Source organism: Lagopus muta, chromosome 6 (assembly GCF_023343835.1).
Source record: "Lagopus muta isolate bLagMut1 chromosome 6, bLagMut1 primary, whole genome shotgun sequence".
Classification (NCBI taxonomy): Eukaryota; Metazoa; Chordata; class Aves; order Galliformes; family Phasianidae; genus Lagopus; species Lagopus muta.
Genome location: NC_064438.1, coordinates 18,296,621 through 18,319,047, shown reverse-complemented (window position 1 = coordinate 18,319,047; position 22,427 = coordinate 18,296,621). Strand labels below are relative to the sequence as shown.

General features: G+C 42.9%; 1 protein-coding gene across 4 annotated transcripts in view; it reads right to left on the bottom strand.

Annotated features, from left to right (window-relative positions):
• CAPRIN1 (cell cycle associated protein 1) overlaps nucleotides 1-11,810 on the bottom strand; it is a 32,449-nt gene extending 20,639 nt beyond the window's left edge. For 2 of the 4 annotated variants that reach the window (XM_048949849.1, XM_048949850.1), the window contains exons 1-4: nucleotides 11,643-11,810; nucleotides 11,142-11,341; nucleotides 2,363-2,425; nucleotides 468-554 (exon numbers count right to left, since the gene is read on the bottom strand). In XM_048949849.1, coding sequence (XP_048805806.1) covers nucleotides 468-554; nucleotides 2,363-2,425; nucleotides 11,142-11,339 — 348 coding nt within the window. In that variant the 5' untranslated portion in view covers nucleotides 11,340-11,341; nucleotides 11,643-11,810. The remainder of the gene's footprint in view (nucleotides 1-467; nucleotides 555-2,362; nucleotides 2,426-11,141; nucleotides 11,342-11,642) is intronic. The other 2 variants (XM_048949847.1, XM_048949848.1) reach the window with 1 other exon arrangement.
• Nucleotides 11,811-22,427: the final 10,617 nt, after the last annotated feature.

The following is a 22,427-nucleotide window of genomic DNA, read 5'->3' as shown; positions in this document are numbered from 1 at the left end:
AATCTTGAAAAAGGAACTGCAATACTTTCAGTTGCTGAAGCATGATAAGCTACAGTAACATAAGGAAATAAAAACGTTCAACCACTTGCCAGAGAAGCAGGCCTGTGAAATCCCTCTTTTCTTTCAGGAAAAAAAGAATTACTTATGGCAGTAAGCAGCAGACTATGGTGTTGTATGACAGGCCTGCCCAGTGATCAGTGTCTTAAAAATGTCTCTCCTGTCAGGATATTACCACTATATTTTTGTTCCTGTATCTTCAGGCAGTGCTTCAGAAGACATCTAGGAGTGGTTTTGAGGAAACGTGTCACAAGCTAGTACAACATTAAGAGAAAGTAATCAAACATACATATAATGAGCATTTCACCTTCTGTAATAGAGGCTGCTGCATCCAGTGTTGGTGAAAGACAATTTAAATCCCAAGTGCCACAAACAGCAGCTGAAAGCCCACACTGGACCACTTTACTTACATCTTGGCTCAGTGCCATAAAGCTCCTCTGCAGTTCTTTAGCAAATTCCAGATTATTTGTCACTTCCTGGTATTTTGACACTGCATCCTTAAAAAGAAGAAGAAAAAAGAAAAAGAAAAAAAGCAACCAATCAGAAAGAGAACAAAATACATGCTTCCAAAAATCTACTTGCTGCACTTTCAGTTTCTAAGTGAGACACAGCTGCACAAGTAACCATCTCTAAACAGACTGCAGCAACGTTAAATTTTAAACTCTCACTGGCCAAAATATGGAAAGGACTTGTGCAGGTCTTGTATGTCTTCAGGGCCTGCTGTTTCTTAGGAAGTACACTGAAACATAAGCATGAATATGCTGACACACTGAGTAGCATGACACACTAGTTTAACGTCCAGTTTTAGACAGCTTCTGAGGAAAAAAACCTAACAGGCAGGCTGGCCAAGGGGATGGGAGAAGAATAATTTGACAAGTCAATCCTGCTTGAGATAAGGGTCTGAGAATTAATGCATTGCAATCAAATCAGTATACATAGCGTAATGTTCCCCTGTCCACAGATTTTTATATTTTATATTCTGTTTTACAGTTTCTCTTCTACCACCAAAGCAATCCATACACCTTAACTCCCTTACTTTGTAGTAATGACAGAGTCAAATTACATTACGCTTCTGGTGAGATTAATTCAAGAATGGAAACGTTCTTGGTAGGAACAAACAAGCCAGAGGAAAATGTTACTTACTTTGAAAAGCAAAGAACATGAACTGCTTTGGTTTTTTAAATCTCCAGCTATTTCTGTTTGCAATACAAGTAAGAAACTTATTAGCTGATTTGCAAAATTCATCATCCTTAGCTATTTACTGAAGCAAAAAATGCAGTGAGCTTTCAGAATTTCTCTACTCAAACACAATTTCACGGTTCTGAAGTGCTGTAGTCAGACTCTGCTCCTTATTAAATTTAACTCTGGAGTTTCTCTTCTGAAGGTGAAATTTCAGTTATTCTCCCTGCTCAAACAGAAAACTTCTCATGGCTTATTTTCACAATATTGCCATTCAAAAAATAAAAATACATCAACTGATGATATTTCACAAGTCAATTAATGGGCAAAGAAGAACCAAAGTGATTAGCTGACACTAAATAGATGAAAAGATGGAACAAAGGGAGTAACTGATTTCTGTAACATGAACAGCTACAACTGCTATTGAGTACATTTTTTTTTAGTCTTCTCCATGCTGAAAATCATCAACAAAATATTGCTGACTCAAGCAATCTCTAATATCAATTCACATGTTTGCATAATACATCTGAATTTGATACTTGCTTCATATTTATTACAACTGGAATATAGCTGTTAAGCTGAGCTCTACAACCTCCTACTTTAACAGCCTGAACATTTTTTTCAGATACATAGAGATATACACACACATACATAGACATTATAGATAGCAAACCCAGTTTACCGAGTCACAGCTCCCCTGCAGAACTCAGTGTAAGCAAAACCTCTAACTAGGCTGCTTATTTCTAAGGTAAGTGTGATCAAGTGACTAAGCTCTTAAAGTTCTCCCTGGGCACATTTTCTAAGAAGAAAAGAATGATGTCCAGGGAGCCCCACAGATACTGTTCAGCTCTTTCAACAGTACTAGATTACAACAGAAGCCATTTTTCACCACAGCCTGCTCACAACCCAACCTCAGCAAGCGTAACAAAGCATTGTGACAAATTCCTCTACAGATTCCTTCAGCTTCTTATGAACAGAAAAACCGAGACCTTCCAGGCAATAAGAAACAGAGGTCAAGACTAAAGTCTTAAAAATCTTGCTTTTAACAAGCAGAAGTGAAATTCATCCCTTCCCTCCCCAACATCACCAAACATTAAGAGAGATCTAGTTGGTTTTTTCTTTTTACCAGTTGATCTTGATTTAGACGTTCTCCCTTGTTCATTCGTTCCTGGTAGTCATCAAGTTTGCTCTGAAAGGGAAGAAAAATCCAATTTACAAAAGGTTACTGCTTTTTCTGTTTCTGCTAACAAAACAAAATCATATTACAGTAAATACAGACTGTAGCATATTACACAAACATGCAGCTGTCATGTAGAAATAGTACCCAAGAAAATTCACCTTCTGGGTTAAAAATGAAAATATTTGTCTCTTAGGAAAGTATTTACAACTCTTACTTAGGTTACAACAATGTATCTTCATGAACTGTCTTAGTTTCCAAGCAAGGACAGGTTTTTCCTAACGTGGAGAATGTTGACAGCACACTTCCTTCATTGCTAATTACAGAGCTGAAGAGAGTCCTGAGCCACAATAATACAAACATGACTGGAGAGGAAAAAGCCACTGCTACTAAGATTCAAAACTTAACCTTTACACTTGTACCAGTTAAGATAGCACAGGAACGCCCATCAACATAGATCACGTTAATAGCAATAAAATATTTCTATTCAAAGGCATGAAGAAGATTTCTTCCTGAAGGGAAGACACTTCACAATCATTAGCTTAATTTCCAGCAGGACCAAGTCTCTAATCTGCTTAAATACAAAACTGTGCAAAACACTGAGAGTAGTCAAGAGCAGGTAAGCTTATGCAGGCCCAAAATGACATAAACGACTACAGGCTGAATTTTAAGGGTCTTAGGCAGGAAGCAAAGTCTGTATGAAAAACCTACATACAGATCTCTAAGTTTCCACCATTCCTACATGTCCCAACTGATCATAATTTTATGAAGCTTGCCTTGTGCTTATTAAAAGCTTTAAAATGATCCTTATTCATTACCTTTCTAATCTAGTATAAAGAAAACAAAAAAAACATGAAAATGAGAGCAGGCTAACTTCTTTTTGAACACAGAAGAATTAAAACCCTCATATAACCATAGCTTTAGTTTATACTTATCACTGAGGGACATGGGGGTTTTTTGTTTCTTGCTTGTTTGTTTTGGTGGTGGCAGCTTATTTGTGGGTTTTTGTTTTGCTTTAACTACTAATTTTACTTAGTGATATTTCAGTCAAAATATTTTACTAGCGTGTTTCTAGCTAATTCACCTCCTCTGCTCAGCACCAGACCTCTCAGAATGGACTATGAAGAGCTGAACGGCAAAGCTTATTTATTTGATGTTCAGCATCACTTGGTCAAACACAAAAACACACTGATGTGATCTGGTCCTTTTGGTGTCACCTGGAGACAAAAAAAAAAAAAATTATATGAAAATTCTACCCATTAGATTTAACTACTTTGCCTTTCAGCACAGCAGAGCCAGTAATGCTGTAAGCAAAGTCCAAGAAATAAGAGCTTCCTGAGCTCCAACAACATATTATAGGGAATTTCATGCTGGATACAGATGCTAGCACTGTAAAAAAGCTGCTAAATGCAGCAGCCACAGTTGGAAATACATCAACAGAATTGTCCTGAAAAGCATTCAGCATATTGGAAATCCACCACATCAGGAAACAAGGAAATTTAATTCTCACACCAACTACCTTGTATTAAAACAGATGAAAATCTGGCTGGACAAGAAGTAGAGAAGTAGTTTTCATGATTTTAGAGATACCAGCTGAGCTGAGAAGAATTAAAAAAGCAATGTAAAGAGCTCAAACATTCCAATGCCCAAGGACAGAGTCAGGTTAACCAAATCTTCCCCTGCTTAAGGTGGCTTGCATCCTGCACTAAGCTGGCTTCACAGACCAATTTCAAGAGGTTCCTACTCAAACCACTTACTTCCATGCTTCTGTTTACCATTCCCTCAGTTACAGTGATGCAACTCTTTGTGAGGCTGCACAGTAAACTGGACTGCTAATGTAAGAGGGTAAAAGGAGTGTCTACAAAACACATAAAAAAAACCCAAACAATGTGGGTGATGCAGTTTCCAGCACAAACCCATAAACCATCAAAGGTAACACCAACAGGATTGAGCACCAAGCTCCTGAAGAATCTACCTGGAATCCTGAAAAGCCTTTGATACGGTTCCGTAACAAATCCTTACCACTAAATTGCAGAGATACGGATTTGAAGGCTAGACTATTTGGCAGATAAAGAACTGGTTGGATGGTTGCTATCAGAGGGCTGTGCTCAACAGCTCAATGTCCAAGTGGAGGCTGGTCACAAGCAATGTTCCCAGGGGCCTGTTTTGGGACCAGTGCTCTTCAATACCTTTATCAAAGGCATAGACAGTGAGACTGACTGCATCCTCAGTAAGTTTGCTGATGACATCAGACAACAGAAGGAAGTCAGGCCATCCACAGGGACCTGGACTGACTTGAAAAGTGGGCCCACATGAACCTAACAAGGCTCAGAAAGGACAAGCACAAGGTACTACTACACCTGGATTGGGGCAATCCCAGATTGTGGGTATCTTGAGAGCAGCTCTCCAGAGAAGGACCTGGGGCATCCTGGGGTCCCAAGGACAGGAACGATACAAAGCTGTTGAAGCAAGTAAGTCCAGAGGAGGGCCGTAAATGCAACTACACAGCTGGAACAAATCTCCTATGAAGAAAAGCTGAGGGAGCTGGGATTGTTCAGCAGAGAGAAGGCTCTGGTAAAACCTCAATGCAGCCTTCCAGTATTTCCATGCTTCCTCACGCTTATAAGCATGAGAGAGACTGAATTTTTATGCAGTCTGATAGCGACAGGACAAGGGGAATGGCTCTGAACTAAAAGAGAAGCAATCTGGAAGTTAGAAGGAAATTTTCTACTTAGAAAACGGTGAGGTGCTGGAACAGTTTGCCCAGAGAAGCTGTGGATGCCCCATACCTGGAGGTGCTCAAGACCAGGTTGGACAGAGCCCTGGGCAGCCTCATCTGGTGGGCTGCAGCCCTGCCCATGGCAGGGGGCTGGAATTAAATTATCTTTAAGGTCTCTTCCAAGCCATTATATGAATAACACTGCTTAGAAAAGTTTTGTTGAACATACTGCAAAACTATGCTGCCAAAAACTTACATGATGTGTTTTGCTATTATCTTCAGATTAAGAACACAAGTTCTTCTTCAATGGCCAAATATTTTAAGTCTAAACATAAATATTTTGTTTATATGGTTTCCATTCCATGGTAGTATCAAATGAAAAAACAAAGGGTAATTTGTCTATTCCTAAGAATTGAAGAGTTACTTCTCTTTTTCTATCCTAAGTGCATCCATACTGGAACTGTAAAAGCAAAAGAAGGAAAGCTCTTTCAGCTGCAATGCAGAGGAGAATCAAACGTGTTTGGTTGCTTACTTAGTGCTTGAAATCTTTGTAATAACATGCAATTTTCTATCATCCTCAAGAAACTATAAGATCAAAACGTTATGTTACAGAAGCCTAAGGAAGCACAATGCTTTTAATCAGTACTGTGAACTAACAGCAAGCTAACAGCAGCATTAGGGCTGTAAAATAACTGCAGTAAAACTCCCACTTCACAACCTACTGCAGCGTTTGCAAGAAGGGATTTTCTTAACTTTACCTTTCTTCTGCAACTTCACTCATGCTGAAGTATAAAAGCTAGTATAAACCAGCAGAAAAAATACCAAGTGGCAAAGTGAGCATATAAATTGCCCATTAAACAGTTTGTGAGCCACAAGACCCCAGATCTGCAGACAGAAAACCACCACGCTTCAGCTCTTTTTCCACTGAGATTCTTGGAGTATTTCAGACTTCCCTAGGAGAAAAGTACTACATACAGGCCACACGTCCATGCAGAGAGAAGACAGGGAGATGGTGGTGTCAACTGTTTTAAGTATGCCCTACATCTTATTTTAACAAAATTTATTTTCTTTACTATGGCAACAGATGCTTTCCTCTCACGTTCAGGTGAGAGGAAACCCATTCACTCATTACCTCCTCTGAATGTCAGAGCAAAGTGAAAAAAGGTGCAGATACGTGATATTAGTTTCAAAATCAATATTGGTTTGAAAAGAGCCTGACCACTCAGCTGTGCTATTAAGAGTCATTTACAGTGCTATCCTATAAACTGGATCATTGGAACGATCTGATTAAAAATAACCCTTAAAAAGGGTGGAGGCCAGGAGCAAGGAGGCACTATATTTAACCAGGTACTCTCAGCAATATCATTTATGCTAGTTATATCAGCACAACCGTATACGAAAAGCTGCAGTGTGGAAAAGGGTGAACTCCAACCTACTGAAGCAAACTCTCTAACAGGCACTTCACTACAAGCAAAGAAAAGGTAGAGAGAACTACTTCAAGTCTGTTTTCTGAATTCTCAAACACTGCTAAGTTTTCTTTAAACATGTATTAAGCAATTAATATAATCCAAATCAATTCCTGTGTGTTCAGTTGGAAAAAAAAAAAAAAACAAGCTACAAAATACAAGTTTATTAATATGTTTTATATTTGCACATTATAATTTGTTTCTCCTCTGCCATCATCTCTGCAGTCACACATCTTAACGTCCCTGAAAAATCTGTTCAAAAAAGAAAAAAATTTAAGTCTGTTTTCTCAACAAAATGGGGGAAAAAAAATCAAAAAGGTTAAATACTTAAAGAGTATAAGGAATCAAATGAGGAAATACAAAATCTCTCTCACTCTCAAAAAAAAACAACCCAGTTCTCTATCTTGGTACAGTTTATACTATGCATACACGCACCTAACAGAAGTTCCCCAAAGCTGCTTCAGCCTGAGGTTTCAGTGAAAGTTTCAGACTTCCAACATGCAGCTTCAAACAGTTTTACAAGCCCTCGCTTTCAAAATCAAGTCTCATCTCCAAAGATAAATTTGAACTAGCCTCATACTTCATCCAGCGCAGATGGCAACAGGACCTTTCTGAAGCAGCATTTGTTTTTCAGTAACTTCTAGATCAGCATTCCAGAAGAATCAACTTACATGTGTGGGTGAAGAAAGGGAGAAAGAGGAGGTGACGATTCCTTCTTTAAAGAACAGTGTGCAACAGCGACAGCCCATAATAGCTGCAGCAATCAGCAATGTATCCTGCATGCTTCCACTGCCACAGAGATTGCAGAGAAGACACTTGTGCCGTGCTGGCAATGGGGACACAATTACGTTCATTTTAACAGGACAGGACCCACACAGGCTGCAAACCCAGACCAGCCCTAGTGCTGACCTGTTGCCACAAACAGAACAGCCCACTCAGGGGGTAAACTATTGGTAGAACCAAGCTTCACAAGGAGAGGGGTTCTGCAGAGACACAAGATGTCCTTGAACATCCAAGTGGCCCACATAATGGTACAAAAGCACTTAGGCAGCTAACGGGCAACTTGGAACATGGCATTTTCCTGCTATCACTAGCTGCATCTACAGGAATAGAAAACTCATTTCAGCTTTTACTATAGGCTGCTACCTGCTAATCCAACATTTTACTGAATGGGGAGGACAGCTGCCTCTTAGGTCAGAACAACCTGAATACACACGAAATTTCAGTGGAACAGCTGCTGGGTAATAGTTACAGTCTAAATTTCTCAACCCCATCAGGATTACACGTTTTCAGAGACAAGCTGATAAAGCAATGGTGTCCTATGGTACCAACGACAGCTAAAATGCCCCATTTTGACAAATACACCAAGGCCAGGTCACATCAAATACTTTAAGCTAACATACTTCCTATCTGCAGTTCCCCAAGAATAATCTTTGTGATCACCTGCCCGTATCTTAAAACGTGTTAGCAAATGAGAGATTTTGTCCCTTTTATAAAATAGTTGGTTTTAAAAATTGTTTTTGTGAGCTGAAATCATAAGGCTCTTTGTTTTTTCATTCCCCATTGTAACAAGACACGGGTTTGATCTATATTCAACCAGCTTAATTTGGAAAGGATCTACTCATCTAATAAAATAAGGAAAAAAAACAGGATAGCATTCCTACCATTTCCAAATACAAGGAGATGAAGAGAACACAGACGTTTTCAGACCATATTTTCACATACATTTATAAACGGCAATTCAGTTTTCTCTTAATTCCCTTTGAACTAAGCCAGACTTGTTTGAAGTAATAAGATAACTTCTAGGAGAAGAACATAAAACCGTAAAACCTTACTATTTCCAACACACTCAGAGACATTCAAAATAGTACAAAACTCAGCAACATTATGAGTTCTATACTGTATTCTGTTGGCCGTGTGATTTTGTGCTCAGAGCTTAAAATGGAACATGACAAAGTTCACTTCAAACCTTGAGTTCTCTCATAAGGAATGACCTTTACTTAACTAAAAGTGTCAGATACCATTTAAGAGTTAAACAGCATTTCTTAGCCTTCGTCTACTAGAAGCATGTCTCAGTCAAATATAATTTTATAACTGCTCTCAAAAATGGAGCCCTTAATCACAGAATCACAGAATCGTAGGGGTTGGAAGGGACCTCCAGAGATCATCGAGTCCAACCCCCCTGCCAAAGCAGGTTCCCTACAGCAGGTCGCACAGGTAGGCATCCAGGCAGGTCTTGAACATCTCCAGAGAAGGAGACTCCACCACCTCCCTGGGAAGCTTGTTCCAGTGAAAAGTAACCTCTCTCCCAGCCCTTGTAATCGGCTGCTGACAAACAACTGCATGTTCAGCTAAGCAGGTATTTTCTGGGTGATGTCCATGTGTACAGGAAGTTACACATTTAATATTCTCTTCATTGAAAGAATGCTGATCTACTGAAGAACTGTTGGTTCCCCAACTAAAGGACAGGCTCAAGCCCACAAATCAGTAACTCTTATTTAATACATAAAGATCAATAGGGGGAAGAAGGAAGGCAGAGCACTGATTCTCCCAAAGAGATGCTCTAAGTAGTTTTAATGGAATTACTATTCCAGATTTTCCCTGCAGTCAGCTGCTAAGACACTGTAATGATAAAAACACGATGACAGCAGCCACAGGCACAAAATATAACAAGAACCAGGTCATTAATGAGCAATAACACTAATTTTCACTCTGCTCCATTGAAATAAGCACCTTCCACACACCCTTTTAACTTCAGGTATTACAGAAGCACTCCAGAAGGCCCATTCAAACAGAGGGGAATGGACAAGCCAAGTGTAAATTAGGTGTGAATTATTTATTTGAAAAGGTAAATAAAAACGCCACTGGAAAGGAAAGCTGACTTGCACACCAGTAACAGTGTGCTTGTCTGCTTCATTTCTTCCACATACAGAATTGATCAGAAGGCTTTCTGATTTAAAAATACTCATTTCCAGCATCATATAAAACTCTTTTCCTGTCTTTTTCCTGTATTTTAGTACCATACTACATGGTGTATGTTGGATACCATCATTTCAAACCATCTTACCAGAATCATTTGAGATATGCACTGAAAGACTTGTGTTCTTTCTCAAGATGAGGGCCAGTGTTCTTCTGCAGGCACACAGTTGTACACATGAGCACATTTAAGGAAGACGTTTTGTCCCAACTATACACAACAGTATTCAGACAAGGGTCAAGAAGCGATCCTTTAATTCTAAGCTTATCTAAAAGCTCCTAGCACCTTTCTCTTTGTTTTTTAAACAACATTGTATTTTTTTAAATGAGAAAAAAGAAACCACTGCATACACAGATTTATGTACTTCATTCACAACTCACCTGGAAGGGCTAATGTTTTGGCCTTCTTTAGGATACCTGTCTTGACTACTAGAACCTAAAATGTTGGTTAAAAAACTGAAGTGTAACTGTTCTTGTTAACTCTTAAGAGCTAAAACAGATTTAGGGCTTCAGCACAGACCTGAAATTCTATCCGAGCGCTCCTAAATTTTAGTTTGGCGATGCTGTGTTTCCCAGTACATCTGCACTTTCAGTGTCCTACTGAAAGTCCCCCTACTGAAGGGGAACCCCTTCCTGCATCCCACAGCGCTAAGCATGGAAGGGTGCCGTGTAAATGCCCACTAACCACGGCATCATCTCGTCTCTGTCACAAACCTGAACCCTCCCAGGATCAAGGATTTAGCGGCGGTTCTTTCTATAAATAACCGCCCAAAGGCCGCTCTCAGCTGACCCGGGACTCCCGAGGGGCGAGAGCGGGGCGAAGTGAAGAGCCGCGGGCGGGGCGGCCCGGCTTTGTGCGGGCTGCTGGCACAATGCAGTTCCGCTGGGGAGGCTTAGGCGGCCTCGCCGCCGCCATGTTAGCTCCCGCTTCCATGTGCGCGGCTTGTCTCACGGCTTGTCCAAGTCCCACGACTCGGCCGCGCGGAGCGAACGGGGGAAGCGCCGCCGGCGGGGCGCGGGGCCGCAGCGCGGATGGGAACGGCGGCCCTCCCGCAGCGCGGCCGGGCCGAGCCCCGCCGCGACGAACAAAAGGCGGAAGGGGGAGGGGGCCGCGCCGCCGGGGGCTCGCCGGGAGGGAGGGGGCCGCGGGCCGCGGCGGAGAGGCGCCCATCCGCGCCCGCCTTCGGCACCCGGCCCGCGGGGAACAGCCGCGTTCGCTCCGAGGGGCCGAGCGCGGCCCGGCGAAGGGACGGCCTGCGGAGGGGGCTGGGAGACCCCCGAAAGAGGAAGGGGAAAGGCCGGTAGAGCGCTGCTCGCCCTTCTGGAACCTTCCAGCGGGCGGCCCCTGGGGGCGACACCGGGAACAACCCGAGCGGCCGCGGGCGCCCGGAGCGGGGCCGGGGGCACGCGGCTCGGCCCGAGGAACGGACGGCGCCCGGCCGGCTCGGTGTCCCCTGAGGCGGCAGGCTGCGGGAACGCGGCGGCCGCCCGGCGGGGAGCACGAGGGGCCCGCGACCTCAATGGGGATGGCTGGCTTTAGGGGGGAGCAGGAAGAGAGAAGGAGCACCTTTTTCTTCTCGAGGTTGCGGAGCTTTTTGTCGATCACTCCCAAGATCTGCTTCATGGCCTCGGTCTGAACCGAGGTGATGCTGCCGCCCGACGCCTGCGGGGCCGACGCCGCCGCCGCCGGGGCCTGCTCGTTGCCGCCGGGGCCCGCCTTCCCGCTGCCGCTGCTCGCCATGGTGCTGTTGGTAGCCGAGGGCATCTCTGCGCGGGAGAGAGCGCGCGTGAGGAGAACGGGCCACCGGAGGGGACACGCGGGAGGGCGGACGCGCGCACTGCCGCTTCCCCACGCCCAGGACAGACGCGCGCCGGCCGCACCTGCCGGTCGCGCGCGCGCCCCCGTCCCGCCGACTCGGCCCCGGGCGCGCGCGGGGCGGTCACGTGACGGGCGGCCTCGCGCCGGCGCTCGCCCCTCCGACGGTCATTCCCCGAGCGTGGCCATTTCCACCGCCCCCCCTCCCTCCCCACCCCGCCGGTGTCCGGAGGGCCTCGCCGCCCCCCTCACCGTGTGCCTGAGTGGCCCGGGGGAGGGGGGAACTCGGTGCGCCGCGCTCTCGCTAGAGGAATGACCGCCTCAGCCGACTCCGGCCCCGCGCCGCTCCTTCCACCTCCGCACAGCGCTACTATGGGAGAGAGCGAGAGCGCGCACGCGAGCGCGTAAGGCAGGCGGCGCGGGAGCGAGCGACGCGGGGTCCTCGCCATACGCGAGTGCCCGCAGAGAACGCCTGAGCCCGCCGTGAGGGCGGAGGAGGCGCCTTCCAGCCGCGCCGCTGCCCTTCGGCTCCTCTCGCTTGGGTCCATCAGGCGCGCGCCGGGCGCCTCAGCGCCAGACACAATAGCGAGGCGGGGCGAGGCTCCTGCCCGCCATTAGGGGCCGTGTTGTACGGCAGGGTTGGGCCCCGCGGAACATCGGGTGCCCGCTGGGGAATGTGTTCTGCCGTCTCCCAGCAGCAGCGTGGCTCTGAACGCTGCTGGTTCTGCTGCTGGTGCCCTGGAGACACGTCTTTGTGGCGGTGCGTGGCGCGCCGCGTTCCGGCCGCTGGAAGCAGTACTCTTTTTCAGATTTGGGCGCATATTTAATCCTTCTCCGTTCCTCAGTGCGATACGTGCATTTAATAAACCTCTGCGACCGGAGCTGACAACCGCTTGCTGAACCTTCCATGCCTAGGAGTGGTGATGACTTGGGTAGCAGTTAGAAGTGAAATGCTGTCTTTCTGTGCCTCCCCATTAAGGCAGCACGAAAACAACACGGAGCAGGCTGGAACCTAGGTGACATTGGAAACGCGTTTATCCCATGGTAGTCGTAGAGTTAATAGACGCAGGACTAGGAACACAAGGCCCTAATACTCTATTTCCCCCAATTCCACTTTGTAAATGAAATTTTCAGTTGCAATTCCTGTTTAGGATTTTGTCTGTTTAATCCTGGATGCCCTGGGTTGTTTTTTCTTAAATGAGGGCCGTTCCTGGAACGACTGAGCCAACCTAATGGAGCTCTCCTTGCCCTTCCCATCTGTTATCCCATCCCTTCTCCTGTGCACAGTCACACAGTTCTAATTCTGACTGCCTATGAGTTAATTCAAGTTGGTGATCAGCAGAAAAATGCTTTTTTTGACCTCATGCTTCAGCAATTAATGCCTGAATAGTCAGATTTTTCTTCACGGCATCCATAAATACCGTTTTGTAGACTTCTCGTGTATGTGTGTATTTTAAATAGCAGCTCAATGCTTTGCCATTTTATGATAGATAATTTGCTTTCCAGATCACTGCATTTTGCATAACAGGTTATAAGACAAGCATAATAAATCAGCCAACTCCACTTGAATATATATACATTTCCTCAGATATTGAAAGTCAGTGTCTTTTCACAACTCACCAAGAAGTTTTGGTTCATACCGCTGTTGAAATTTGCTTTTTATGCAGTAACATATTTCTGCAAGTCCCATACCCAGCTGTTGAAACCACTTTTCCCCACTCACGTTCTTCATGAACACTGAAGCACACTGAGGCATTTTGACCATTAAATATAATACCTGAAAATATGAAGTTATTTCATCCATTGCTATTCATTTCTTCTTATTACATTGCCATCGCAATTCTGGATAAGCTGTGGCAGCTCAACAGCTTAGGAAAAATCAGCCAAATCATAGGGAGCTTAACGTAGTTTGTACTCAAAGGCTGTATTTCTGAAGAGCACAAATCTGCAAGAAAAAAAAAACAGAGTTAATGGAAGAGTAGGTGGCAGTAAGTTTAAAAATGTCTTTTGGGTCAGAATAAAGATTTTGTCTGCCAATGTAAGATATTTATTCTCATTGGGAAGGCACAAAAAAGAATAGCAAGTCTTCAGTATCACAGAAAGGCTGAAAATACTGCTCCTGAGAGCAGTTATTACATGAGATTGCCCAAGCAATAATTATATGACAATTACTGCATCAAAGCTCTTCATAATTACAGTGGATGCCTTTTTGTTAGCCAAAGATGGAACTCTATTGCTGAGCTTACATACTGAAGCACAAATATAAACAAAGCGTTATGTATGTATCTTATACAGAACTGCAAAGGGACTTTCATACCATACTGAAAAAGTGACATTTGTAAAGTCAAGTCTAGGTGTCATCTCCAGAAATGAAAAAATATTTAACTTGGCTATGTCCAGTAGTAATTTAAGATATGTTGGTAATATGAGGTAAATTAAAAGATTGAATTTTAACAGCATACAATCATTAGCCAACTGGGAGATTTAAGATGATGTGGGGGAATAAGTAATAATTAAATAGCAACTGGATTACAAATTCAAGAATGACCAGATTCATGAACTTACAGGATATTCTAAATCAATTTTTATACATATGCACAGATGCAGAACATATGGAATGCATACAGATATATACATACAGAATCACAAAGAATGGAAAAGACCCCCAAGACCATCCCATCCAATCATCCACCTACCACCAATATTCCCCCATTAAACCATGTCCCTTAGTACCACATCTAAATGTTTCTTGAACACCTCAGTGACACTAACTCAACCACCTCCCTGGGTAGTCCGTTCCAGTGTCTGATCAGCCTTTCAAAGAAAGGTTTCCTAATCTCTAATCTAAACCTTCTCCTAGCACCACCTGATGCCATTCCCTCTAGTCCTGTCACTATTTATATGGAAGAAGAGGCTGACCCCCACCTTGCCCCAGCATCCTTTTAGGTAGGTCTCCCCTGAGCCTCCTCCAAACGGAACAACCCCAGTTCCCTTAGCTGCTCCTCATAAGACTTGTGCTCCAGACTCCTTTGTTGACCTTCTTCTGGACATTTTTCAGGACCTCAGCATCTTTCCCAAACCAAACACAGTGCTCAAAGTATGGCCTCACCAGAACTGAGGTACAGAGGGACAATCTCCTCCTTGCTCCTGCTGGGAGCTCTCTTTCTGACACAAGCCAGAATGCCATTGGCCTTCTTGGTTACTTGGGCAAACAGGTGGCTCATGTGTCAGGAAGCATCAACCAGCACTCCCAGGTCCATTTCTTCCACATAGTTCTCCAGCTTCTCTGCTCTAAGGCTGTAGTACTGCTTAAGGTTGTTGTAACCAAAGCGCTGGACGTAGCACTTGGTCTTGTTAAACTTTGTCCTGTTGGTCTCAGCCCAGAAATCCAGCATATTCAGATCCCTCTGAAGGAGAGGAGCTACCCTCAGGCAGATCAATGCTTCCTCTCAGTTTGATATCACCTACAGGTTTATTGAGGGCATACTCAACCCCTCATCAAGGTCATCAAAGATTTTAAACAGGAGATGTGCTGACACCAGCCCCTAAGGAAAACAGCTTGTGACCCATCGTTTGCTGGATTTAACTCCGTTCACCACTGCAGCAGAAATGCTAAGTGATTGAGCACCTGGTGGGAAGGCGGGGCCAACCCCAGGCAGCTCAGGTGCATGCAATGTAATTCACCTGAGTGACTGGAAGGGGAGGAGCCAGGATCCACCCCTCCCAGACCTCATTTAAGGGTTGGCAGTGGAAGTGAGGGTGTTTTGCTGGAGTTCCCTGTGTACCTGAGACCCTTGGAAGGTGAGTAGCTTCTTTATTTTTGTGCTCATAGCTGTTGCATTTGGGCAAGTTTTCATTTGCTGTAGCCTGGAATCCTGCTGCTCTGCTCTCACTGTTGTGTTTTTTTATTCTGTTGTAACTGGTGTTTTCTGGGCCCAGCTGTCCAGCCAGTTCTTTACCTAGCCAGCCATAGGCTGCTAGTTTTTCCAGGTAAATGCTGTAAGAAACTGTGTCAAAGGCTTTGCTGAGATTGGGGTAGAGTACAACAGCAGCCTGGCCCTCACCTTCTAAGTGGATTATCCTTTTGTAGAAGGAAATCAGATTGGTTAAACAGGATTTGCCTTTCATGCACCCCATGCTGTCTGGGTGTGGTTCTTGAGCATGGAATACATGTGTGTACTTAAGCACGCAGGAATATATGGATCCAGTAAAATGTCTGAACACTCAGGCTAGTGAAGAAAGTGAGTGTTTATAGAACACATATATAGGTAGGGAGGTGGATGGAGGAATAATAAATTAGCCTAAATGTAATAGCTCTCCCTACTTGAGTTTGGAGCAAATACTCACTTTATAGCAGCATTCCTCTGTGGGCTATAAGGGGAACTGGCTTGAAACAGATGACTTTGTCTTGGCCCCATCACTGGACAGCCTTGAGAATCTGGTAGTACTGAGAGTTGTCCCAACCCAGGGAAGGTGCTGGTCACAGCTCACTGAAATCCAGGAGAACTAAAAGGGCCTTACTTTATATTACTATTTGTAGGGTTTGAGCTAATTGACTTTTGTCAGGTACTCTTCAAAACTAGCTCCTTTGGATGGCAAAATATTCTGGTACTTTTCAGCAGTTGTGTTAGTACCAGAACTCGTTGGATTTGCAAACTTCGTATTACTCTCTTTAGGCCATGACCCAGGTACAGATGTATGAGGTTGTGTGGGGGTTATTGTTTCTAGGAGACAGAGAGATAAGCAGGAGCCAAGTACAATAAGGCAGTGCATTAACACTCTGGACTAAACGTGCAATTATTAGAGATATGTGCCCCCTCTTGCTTACCATGAAAGAATAAGTATTTTCTTCTTTGAATTAAGTCGTGTGCCTTTGTAGTTTGTGTTGCTGCTAAATGAGCTGAAGCAAAAGTTCTCAGCATCATCCACTGTGTGGCTCCTTTCATGGCACTTTAAAACCCAGTCAAGCTAATTGATAGAAAGGCAGGCTGACAAAGGATGAAGAATTAGCTTTTACAGGGGTGCTTAGTTAAGAAGTAGACACAGGCAGCTGATTGTTTTGTTAATAAACTGCTTATTGTGAAGTTTTTAAATGGAACAATCTGTGTTTTTTAGAGCATGGAGCTATCGAAGAACTTGAACTCTGTGGAAACTTTTGTAAACTTTAAGTCCTATGTAATCAGAAGGGTAACACTATATAAATGGTCGTGAAGCATGAGGTGGTTGTCATTCACTGTAGTAGTGATCCAACTGAGTTGTCTGGAATAAATCAGCAAACCTAGTGTGACCCAGTCTGCTGTAATTTCTCCCTTCTACATTTACCATTTAGTTTGGTGCCTTCTGGTTTAGGATTCAGGACTTTTCACCAGTTAGCTATCTGGTTAAAATCACACTTCTGCATAATTTTAGATTAGATAAAATCTATTTAAAGGGCACTGGGTTCGTGTTTTGTTATTGCAAGCTGGGTAAATGAAGGTCAGATCTGGAACTGCTTATTTTGGAGTCACATTTGTTTAGTCACTATGGAAAGTCAAAGTCCCTTTAACAAGTGAAAGTACACGCAGCACTTCCACAAATGCAAACCTTTAGACCACAACATTGCTCAAGATAAAGGAAACCTTCTAGTGTGGAGATCCAGACTGAGAAGATATTTAGCTTTGCTCTTCATGTTCTGAGGAGACTTCTCCCATGCTAGAGCTCTCTAGCTTTTATCTGCTATTATTTTACATCAGCTGTTATTAGAAAGTCTGAATGCAGCTTCTCTGTTTGAGCTTCCAGCCCTCAGAAAAGTAAATGAGCAAAAACAGATGCAGGTGTAGTTAAAAAATGTAACCAGTTTATTACAGGAAAAAGTTGGAGAAGAAATCAACTCTTTAAGCTTGTTGCTGCACCTGCTCAGTTGTGTAAGTAGTCTGTGGGGGTATAAAGCTTTCTCACTGAAGTGAGGACTCAGGCAGTGTTTTTCTCATTGGTTTCAGTACATCAGTTCTGTTAGTCCTGACACACCTTCTCAGCCCTTCCTGTTCCACCTTCCCCTCATGGCCAAAGGGCTTGGTGACTTTCCAGTAAGATGAGCCTTGCCCTCCTGGGAAAATGCTATGGGAAGGTACTACCAGTTCCCTGCCCTGTTGTTCTTTCCCCAGATAAAAACCAAACAAATGGCATCACCTCAGTGTCCTAGAGGCCATTTCTAGGGAAGAAGTCTCTCGTTAATTCCTTACAAACTCCAAGGGGTTGAGTTGTGTATTCCTGCAGCTCTGTCTTGTTCTGACTGTTCCTACACTGGCAAACAAAGCACCCAAGTAGAGACACGTTGCCCTCTCTCCAGGCCTGTATTCTTACATCTTTTTACTGCCTCTCTGAGGTAGCAGCCAAACCTCTGTCTCCCCAGCATTCCCACTCAGTACATCAGTATGCTGCATTCCCATAATAAGGAGCTCTGACCCTACACATTATTCTTTGCTTCTTATTTTGTGGGCCTGTCCCTAGTTACACTCAGAATTGTTCTGAGTGATCAAGTGATGTAATGAATAACATCTGTTTGTTCTACTCCCCCCCATAGAAAACATAAGGCTAAAATGGAGTTATTCTTGCACACTATCATAAATCTGTTTGTCAGTCAGTTCCTGAACGAGACCACAAAGTTTTGCTGCCTAAAGATGGGCCTAATCTGCATATTTCAGAAGCTGCAGTTCCTAGTGCTTATCAGGCACTTATAGAAAGCTGTCACTTTGTTCTTATCTAGGTTTTCTTTTCCCAAAGGAATTTTCTCAAGGCAGAGAAATTCTCATTCTCTCTAATGCCAAAGGCTGACTGAAAAAAAAAATACGCTGTTAAAATAAATCTCTCTGAATAAAGGTTAAAAGCTCAATAGGTGTTTTTATCTGAATAAGATTAAATTATGAATTTTGTACAACAGATGTCAAACATTGGTTTGATCAATATCAAAAAATTGATCAGCCAGATCAATAAAAAAATTCAGAAGATATTTGGGTTCAAAGGAAACTAAATGATGTTTGGCACACTTAGTCAAAACTAGCATATTCCAACAGAATACCAAATGCCACTGAATTATAGATTGTTCTATGAAATCATTGTTGGAAAATCATTATAAAACATTTGTTTCTGCTGATGTTGCAGTTCTTCGGCCTGTTTATGAAAAATATTTGCTTATAAAAACCTTCAACTTTCAAAAGTAAATAACCAGGGTGGAGTAGTACCTTGCTGTGTATACTACATGCAAAATACTTCCAGCATTCCTTTTTGTAGACAGTGCGTGCGCAGGAAGGTCGTAAGTACCAAAGAAAGAGTCTCTGCGTTGAAGAGCAGATCAAGATTGCTTAGAGCTATTTGCCTGAATTAACTCATTTGAATGGACCAAGCTTACCACGTGATCTAGGTTGTTTTATGTCTATCTCCCCTCTAATTTACTTATTTTCCAAAGATCTTGAGTAAATTTATATTTATTTACTGTTAATGACTGTTTTGGGTATTGTTATGACAGGTGTTGCAGGTCCAACCAAAATACATTCCTAATCAGCAGTTTTCTTTTCACAATTTGTGCCTGCCAGCCACTTTCCTCATGCGTAATGCCAGCTCTTTCTCTTTGAAGCCGACTTTCTAACACAATATGATAACAATTACATTTCTTTGTGGTGTTCTTCGCTGGGTCGAGCAACCTCTGTTCTTTCAGTCTTTTCACATTGGTGATGTTTGTTACACTTCTGGTCATTTTTTATGTTTTTCTCAACCCTGTCTCCTATGGGTCTGTACATACCTTCAAATAAAGTGCTTAAAACTGATACTAATTCAGTGGGGTCCTTCTTAATAACAGCATGGTGCAGTTACATTATGTGCCTCACAGGATAAGTTATTGTTCATGCATCTATCTATGCTGTTTGCTTCTTTGCAGCAAACTCACACTGTATGCTGAGCTTCAGCTTGTAATTCATTATCACCTCCATATCTGCAGAAATACCTGCTGGCCCGTCAACCTCCAACATGAGTTTATGAAGTTGCTTACTGTTGCCTAAATTGATTTATCATTATTGAGTTAAATCTCTTGTGGTTCTTTGTTTTATCTCCAAAGTATTTGATGTTTCTTTCCAGCTTTTAGATCCCCTGCCCTACCATCTAGGTCATAATGAAAATATTTAATAGTGTAAAAACATGAACAAATTCTGGTGATATCTTGCTTGATACTTCCATTTATTTTTACAAGGCATCACTAATTATTCTTTTAATAGACCACATCTGCATCTGCTTTAGATTACCTTCATTTAGGCCATATATTTTTTTAATCTTGCTTGCAAGTTGTGTGAGGAAGTATTAAAAGCCTTACTGAAGTCAAATTGTCGCCTACTTCTCCTCTGTCCCCTGGCTTTCTTCAAGGAAGGATATTAAATACCTTGTCATTATCTTGGCTATGACAAATTTATGTAGATTGTTACTTGACTCCTTTATTCCCAATCGCTTTGAATGTTTCACAAATAATGGCATACCATCTCTAACTGTAGGAAGATCTGCCATGCAGCTCAATCTACAAATGGCTAGATCAGTTTGTTACTTGTATTTCAGGAGTTGGACTAGATGACCTTTAAAGGTCTCCTTCCAAGTCAGGCGATTCTATGATTTTGATTCTCAGCTGAAAAACCCTTTACAGGGTTTCAAATGGCAAAGCTCTCCTGTAATCAAAATAAAAAATAGTGCTGACATGTATATTCTCACATCAGTGCAGAGATTTACCACTTTGTTGTGCGTACTTGTTTGTACTGACCTGCTTATCTCAGGCTTTATCATACAGCTACATTTTAATAATGTCTCTTTCAGAACAACAGTCACAAAGAAACAGGAAATACTGAAAACTTCTACAATATATGCTTGTATGGAAAAGTCAAGTGTGCTTAGTGTGGTTGAAAGACCTGGAAGTTGCTGTAAACAACAGTATTTGCAGCCTCTATGTTAAAGTACAGGTACTTTGAGGAAAAACTCATGGTTCATTAGGCAAGTATTTCCAAGTGTGTCAGTATTACAGCTACCTTTTGAATGCATGTTGTCTTCAGCAGTGCCACTGGCATTGTAAGCCTTTTCCATCTGACTTCCCAACACTGTAGGAAGTGTACGTGTGTATGGCTTTGAGGAACATACATAACCTATGTAAGCTGAACAGTTCTTCCACTAAAGAGTTTCAAATTCTTCTGCTCAACTAAGCAATCAAACCAAGCTAACCAAGCAAACAAAACAAACAAAAAGACTAAAAATCACGTTAAAGCAAGTGAAGAGATCACCTACATAAATTCATGCTTATTGTTAATTTTTTTCCTGTCCTTTAACATCTGTTTCTTTTGGGGGGGGAGGGCACTGAGCCTGAACCATATTGGAAAAGACTTGTGCTCAAGCCCTCCTGAATGTGGTTTCAGGTTGGATATCAGTAGAATGTTCTCTGAGAGGGCAGTAAGGCACAGAACAGGCTTGGCATGGCCCCAGCTGCCAGTGTTCAAGAAGTGTTTGGGCAACAATCTCAGACAGAAGGGTTGATTTTTGGATGGTCTCATGCAGACCCAGGAGTTGGACTCAGTGATCCGTCAAGCTAGGTATATTCTATGATTCTGTTGGTTTGATGTGGACAGATCCAGTCTTTGTCACCTCACCTCGACTGATGGCTTCTCACTGGAACCTGTCACTGTCCTATTCTGATGCAAGTTTTGCAGGCTCATGCTCTGGTCAGCAGGATCAGTGCTTGCCCTCAATTCCTGGCTCCTTTATGACGCAGTTGCTGGCAGCCCATGCATGGCTATGCTCAGTCACTTTTGGAGTGACAGTCTTTCCACTCATGAAGACCAACCTCTTCATCTTCAAATACTTGAAGTCCACTGAGCAGTTCTAAGAAGCCAGTGAATAATGGCTTATAATTGCTTTTGAAAAGTAGCAGAGCTATTCATCAGGCAATAATTTGTGTGTTACACAGGTTAGGACTCTAGTGCTGCTGAGGAAATAAATTTAGGAACGGATTTTATAAGGAGATTGCAACACAAGATTTAAAGTTTAGAAAAAGATTGATTCACTGACATTAGTAACTAACATTGCAATAATAACATATTGCACTCCAAGAATTGCAAAGCAGAGCAATTATCTAATTAGAAAAATAATTACATCACGTTCTAATTACTTAATAGCAGAGAAATTTTCATCAGGATGAAGGCTGAGAAATGTCATGAAGAATTAACAGGGAGTGCAATTTGGCTGGTATGCAGAATATTTTCCTTACTGTCATGATATTTGGAAGCATGTTTGTTTGCAGCAGTTCCTCAGAGGCCTATCAAGATTCACTGCATCACCACTTCTGTAGCAGATGCCACGTGGATGCAGGAGGCCTTACTAGACCTGAGGAGGTCACTGCAAGAGCCAAGACTTGTATTTGGCAGTACATAGGAGAGCTGCAGGAGAGGGAGAAAGCCCTAATCCAACAGCAAGCTAGAGAAAGCATCTCAATGAAGAAGCAACTTAGTTTGCCACCTTTATTCGCAAACATGCTGAGTGCTGAAAATCTTAGCAAGATAGAGCACTGCAGCTCAGAGGAAACAGATGCACTTCTGCTATGGGGAAGGGTAGTTGCCAGGGAAATATCCCCTCTGTGCAAGGATTTATTACCCAGACTTGCCACCAGGGAAGCACAGGGTTTTTGAAGAAGATGGCAGGTGAGACTGGAGGAAGGCAAGCACTGAATGATTTAAGGATGAGAGTTTTCTGTGGAGGAGTCAGAAGAAGCTGTTGAAATGCTGGATGTGCTCTCTGCCATCACGACTCAGCAGCTCCAAGACTCAGAGCATGCAGAAGAGACATTATTTGCCAGGTTATGACTTACAGTTCTTATATTATGGAAGAGTTGCATTGCAATGAACAAAAACTGCATCAAAATGTAAATCTGCAAAATATGTAATTTGGAATAAGCACTGGGGATATACAACTCACACAAGACTTCATCTGACCCAGTATTTTTGTGGATACTGGACAAACACTCTCATTTCCTTCAACCAT